The sequence below is a fragment of the Mastomys coucha genome, chromosome X (assembly GCF_008632895.1).
Source record: "Mastomys coucha isolate ucsf_1 chromosome X, UCSF_Mcou_1, whole genome shotgun sequence".
Classification (NCBI taxonomy): domain Eukaryota; kingdom Metazoa; phylum Chordata; class Mammalia; order Rodentia; family Muridae; genus Mastomys; species Mastomys coucha.
Window position 1 is genome coordinate 75924107 of NC_045030.1, and position 5498 is coordinate 75929604.

At 38.3% G+C, this 5498-nt stretch overlaps 2 protein-coding genes across 5 annotated transcripts in view; one reads left to right on the forward strand and one right to left on the reverse strand.

Annotated features, from left to right (window-relative positions):
* The window catches only part of LOC116093167 (medium-wave-sensitive opsin 1), a 26560-nt gene extending 23574 nt beyond the window's left edge, over window positions 1–2986 (forward strand). The window contains exon 6 of the mRNA XM_031374496.1: window positions 2775–2986. Within this exon, the coding sequence (XP_031230356.1) occupies window positions 2775–2885 (111 nt within the window). The 3' untranslated portion in view covers window positions 2886–2986. The remainder of the gene's footprint in view (window positions 1–2774) is intronic.
* Window positions 2987–3091: 105 nt separating this feature from the next.
* The window catches only part of Tex28 (testis expressed 28), a 27713-nt gene continuing 25306 nt past the window's right edge, over window positions 3092–5498 (reverse strand). For all 4 annotated transcript variants that reach the window (XM_031374510.1, XM_031374517.1, XM_031374533.1 and 1 more), the window contains 2 exons: window positions 4520–4655; window positions 3092–3669 (listed from right to left, as the gene is read on the reverse strand). In XM_031374510.1, the coding sequence (XP_031230370.1) occupies window positions 3313–3669; window positions 4520–4655 (493 nt within the window). In that variant the 3' untranslated portion in view covers window positions 3092–3312. The remainder of the gene's footprint in view (window positions 3670–4519; window positions 4656–5498) is intronic.

A 5498-nucleotide genomic window follows, 5' to 3' on the forward strand; every position in this document is an offset into this window, starting at 1 on the left:
GGGGGGGGGGTGCGGTTCTTTCTCCCTTTTTGTTTAATAAGCAACTCTTTTATGGTACAATTGACTCTTTCTATAACTGCTTGTCCTGTGTGATTATGTGGTATACCAGTAACATGCTTTATATTACAATATGCAAAGAATTGCTTCATCTTATTGGATATATATATATATACATGTTCATATATATATCAATGTTCATATATATATATATGAACATTGCCAGTCTTAATTTGTGTAGGTATCCCCATAATTGCCATTATTTCCAATGAATGTGTAATCACACAATCAGCCTTTTCAGAAGTTAAAGCAGTTGCTAATCGAAATCCTGAGTATGTGTCAATGGTATGGAATATATACTTTTGTTTTCCAAATTCTGAAAAATGAAAAACATTTATCTGCCAAATGTCATTTCTTTTTTGTTTGTTTGTTTTGTTTTTTCGAGACAGGGTTTCTCTGTATAGCCCTGGCTGACCTAGAACTCAGTCTGTAGGCCAGGCTGGCCTCGAACTCAGAAATCCTCCTGCCTCTGCCTCCCAAGTGCTGGGATTAAAGGCGTGCGCCACCACCGCCCAGCCCAAATGTCATTTCTTTTGGTACCCCTCAGGTTACTACCAGCAGATAATGGAGTTTGGTTGTATAGAGAACATGTAGAACACTTGGCAACAAGTGATGTCTTTTGTTGCCAAGTGACAGAAATTTTTAGTCTTTAAATCTTTCCCATTAACATGTTTCTCATGAAATATTAAGGTTTCTAACACATTTCCTATTAGTAATTGGCAAATTTCATCATTTCCTTGAGCTAATGGACAGTGCAAACCTGTATGAGACCGAACATGAGTAATATAGAATAGATAGTTTCTACTTCTGATGGCTTGTTGCAATTGTATAAATAATGAAGTTAATTCAGAGTTATCACATACAAATTCATCAGTATTTATCAGGTACAAACTCAATTGTTTCTTTTTTATTGGATATTTTCTTTATTTACATTTCAAATGTTTTCCCCTTTCTAGGTCTCTCCTTTGGAAACCCCTTATCCCATCCCCCTTACCTGCCTCTATGAGGGTGCTCTCCCACCCTCAGCTGTTTCTATGTGCAAAACAACTCTTTCTGCATATAAAGAATCAGTAATTATGTTAAGAGATTCACAATAATCTAATAAAACCATAAGGATAGCATACAATTCTGATTTTTGAACTGATGTATATGGACTTTTGATCACCTTGCTTATTTTATCTGACTTATAACCTGCCATCTACATCTTGTTTGAATCAGTATAAAATGGTGCCTCTGGCATTATTCTCTTTATTATATGTGGAAGAATCCAATTAGCTCTTTTTATTAACTGTATATATTTGCTTTTCAGATATTTGTTATTAATTTTACCCAAATAGTTACTACAAGTTCTTTGCCAATCTTCATTGATCATCCATAATAACATAATCTCAGCATTTGTAAGAGGTACTACAATTTGGGCTGGATCTTTTTCCTAACAACTGATGTAGTCTTATTCTACCTTTTATAATTAATTCAGAAATCTTTTATTTTTTTTTGTTTTGTTTTTTGTTTTTTTGTTTTTTCGAGACAGGGTTTCTCTGTGTAGCCTTGGCTGTCCTGGAACTCACTCTGTAGACTAGGTTGGCGTCGAACTCAGAAATCCGCCTGCCTCTGCCTCACAAGTGCTGGGATTAAAGGCATGCACAGAAATCTTTTCTATAAATGTCTTCACTTTTTAACTGTGTTTATGAGCTAAGAAAGTCCATTCCATAATACTATCTTCCCTTTGCTCAATGAGACCAGTAGGAGAATGAGTTGAAGGTAAAATGAATTACAATCAAGTTTAGGATTGATTTGATCCACAAATGCCTCTTGCAGTCTTTGTTCTACAAGAGTTAACTCTTTTACTGCTTCAGCTGTTAGACATCTTGGACTGTTTGTTTACATTTGAATCTCCTTGTAATGTTTGAAACAAATTACTTAACTCATAATGTACTTAATCCAGTTGTAGACCTCAACTAGTTAATATCTCCAATTAATTTTTGAAAATCGTTAAGAGTTTGTAATTGGTCCCCACGGATCTGTACCTTTTGTGGTTGAATTTTTTGTTGACTGGTTTTATAACCCAAATAACTAAGTGAATCTCCTCTTTGTATTTCTTCTGGAGCAACCTATAGCTCCTGGCATGGCAGAATTCTTTGTGTTACCTTAAACATATTATTTAAAACATCTTTGTCAGAATCAGGCAACAGAATGTCATCTATATAATGATAAATAATAGATAGAAGGAATTGCTTGTGAATTATTTCCAATGGTTGTTGCACAAAATACTGACATAAAGTTGGACTATTTAACATTCTCTGTGGAAGCACCTTTTTTAATCTCTTTAATGGATGGTTATTATTCAAAGTAGGTCTAAATCTTTTTCTCATGAGAACACTGGTCACTGGACTAGTAATAATGCTAATCTAGTATGCCCTCATTGTAACATACATGTGCAAAGACTCCCATTCCAAAACAGTCAGTCACAGGTTCCAGTAATTAGAATTTGCCATATTTTTTAGGAGAGGTCACGATTCAACTACAATCACCATTAACTGCTGAACTGGATAATTCAGACCTCCTCCATTCATATGTGTAAAGAATGAGTTGAGCTTACCCCATCCCACTCATAATATTCTTAGTGGAAGAAGGGAAGGTATACATTCATAAAGTGACCTTTAGCACAGTGCACTAGCTCTTTCTGCTTTGCTGAATAATGTTTTTTGTCCTTCTAGTTTCGAAACTGCATCTTACAGCTCTTTGGAAAGAAGGTTGATGATAGCTCTGAACTTTCCAGCACCTCCAAGACAGAAGTCTCATCTGTCTCTTCAGTGTCACCTGCATAAATTCTGCCTCCAACCTGTCCCGTCCATGAAAGCTTTGGCCATGTCTTACCTCCTTTCTCATCTATCCTTGTGAAGTAAACATAATTTCTCCTTGCTCAAACCAACAAAGTCCCAGAGATGTCTATAATTTGAGGTTATCTAAGCTGCTGGGTGTTCAGGCACCAGACCTAGAGGGAATACAAAATAGGCAAAGAGACCAGAACATATGTGGTTTTTTTTTTCCACGTTTAATCCAGTCTGTAGATATTATGAAAAGAGCATGGAAAACTGGAAGGAGAAGGCAAGTTGGCATCTGCATGTATCTCACTGGGCTTGCAGTTACAGAATTAAAAAAATGAGAGCAACAAAGTAGCTTTCTAAAGAGGTCTTACTGGGTACCTTCAACAACTGAAAGGAAGAAATTCAGGTGAATGGCACTTCTTGCCCCTCAGTGTCCATCTGATGGAGGCTTAGCATCCTTTAATTCTGGTCTCCACTTAAAGGGGACCCAGGCCTGCCAGTCAATAATAGATATGACATGCCGCTTCTGCCAGGCCAAGGTCCCAAGCCCAATGATCATAAATACAATGAAGATGCGCAGGCGTGAATTGAGCAAGGGCAAGGGGCAAGAACACAATGTACAGACCACAACCAAGATGATAGTGGTCAGAGTGAGAAGCAGGCTTATGAATTTGAACAAAAAGTCCTTGGGACGAGTTCTGAGGCTAGCCATCATCTCCAGTTGGGTAGCTTGCTGTAGAGTTTCTAGCTTGGTTATTCTGCTCTTGAAAGTCTCCATTACATCCTGCAGGGAACATACACACATATACTTACCAGAAGCCAGACAGAAATGTGCTTATCTAATCTAGTAATTTATTTGTTTAGGGGTTTTCAAGAAGTACTGTTAAGATATTTTTCTGGTTTTTTTCCTTTCTTGTTTATTTATTTATTTGAGACAAGATCTCTCCGTATAGTTCCAGCTGGCCTGAAACTTGTTAGATAGACCAGGCTGTTCTCAAACTCAGAGATCTGTCTGCCTCTGCCTCCCAAGTCCTGGGATTAAAGGCATGTGCCATCATACCTGATGAGTTGGATCTTTTAGGAGAGATGGGAAGAATATCTTGGATATACACAGCAGAGACAAACAGTTGCTGTGGAATGCTGGGCTGGTGGGTCCTGGTGAGAACTATCTACTGCTGAGACTGAGGACCTAGGTGAAAAAGGTCTAACCAGGAACAGGAGTAGGAACTATGAGTGTGGAAAGAACTGAGGGGCAAAAAGCTAGACCCCAAGAAGAGATTCCCAAAGACTTCCTCTCTACTAGCAATGCAAACACCCCAGCATCCCTTGGGCTTGTAAGGTATCACCCCTGATTTATAGGTCACAGACTCCAGGGTATGACTCAGTGATTGACCCAACAAGATATGAACCACTGCCCAAAGTCTCCAAAGCACCTTGGCTACATGGTAAGGAGTGGAGTTCACACAGACATGCAGGGTGGACACTGCTGGCTCTAAAGCAAAGGTGCAAGTTACTATTGTACCATCAGGCCGGACACAGCTCTATATTTTCTTTTGCCTTGGCTTGGGCACATCCAAATAGATCTATTCATTCCCATATCCTTCTCACTAGTCCTTTCTCCCCAATTCCCTCACCCATATTTCCTTGGTTCTTTCATAGGACAAATAGGCCATTTTCTCTTCAGTGCATGCCAGATGCTGTTTGAAGTTGCAAATCTCATCCAGGTATCTCTGCAAGTGATTATTCACCTGTTCTTCCATCAGTGATTGTCTAGGATGCAAGAGAGAAAGTAACACTCCCTTTGTACCCTTACTCAGAGCTCACGCTGGCAGTGAGTACCCTAAAGCAGGATTTACTAAAAAAAAAAAGAACCACCCCTACACAAAACACACAGACACACACACACACACATACCTAGGATTCTGTCAAAGGGGCTGGATCCTCTATCTCTGCCTGGGAATATTTACACTACTTAACACTAATAGATCTTATTAACAATTATTCTCTACTAACTATTTTACTAAGTGTACAATAGACTAGGAAGTGTAGAAATCAAATTTTAAGCTATCTGTATATGCTATCAAATCGCTCAAATGCTCCCAGGAACAGTGTTGAAGATGCAGTAGTTACTTCATAAATGAATCTTTATTATAAGACCACATTGTGTAAAGTTCCATTTGTATGCAAACTATAAACATGAGTCATATGAGTGGATGCCAGGAACTGGGAATCAGGAGTGACAAGGAATGACTACTAGTAGGGTAAGATTGGATAATAGATTAACTCTGAATATACTAAGACCCCACTAAAATTGTATGCTTTGGTGGGAAGATAGAATCTCACAGTGTAGCCCAAGCTATCCTTGAACTTGTGATCCTCCTGCTTCTACCTCCTGAGTGCTGGGATTGCAGGCATGTGCCACTAGACCAAGATGGACTGTATTCTTTAAATGAGTAAAATGAATGGGATGTGAATTATAACTCAATAAAGTTATTTAAAGAAAAGCAAACATTGGGTTGCATTAATGGCATCACAACTCAGTAAATTTAATGAAAATCATGGCAATGCAATTAAAATGGCGTATTTCATGACATGTAAATTAAATCTCAACCC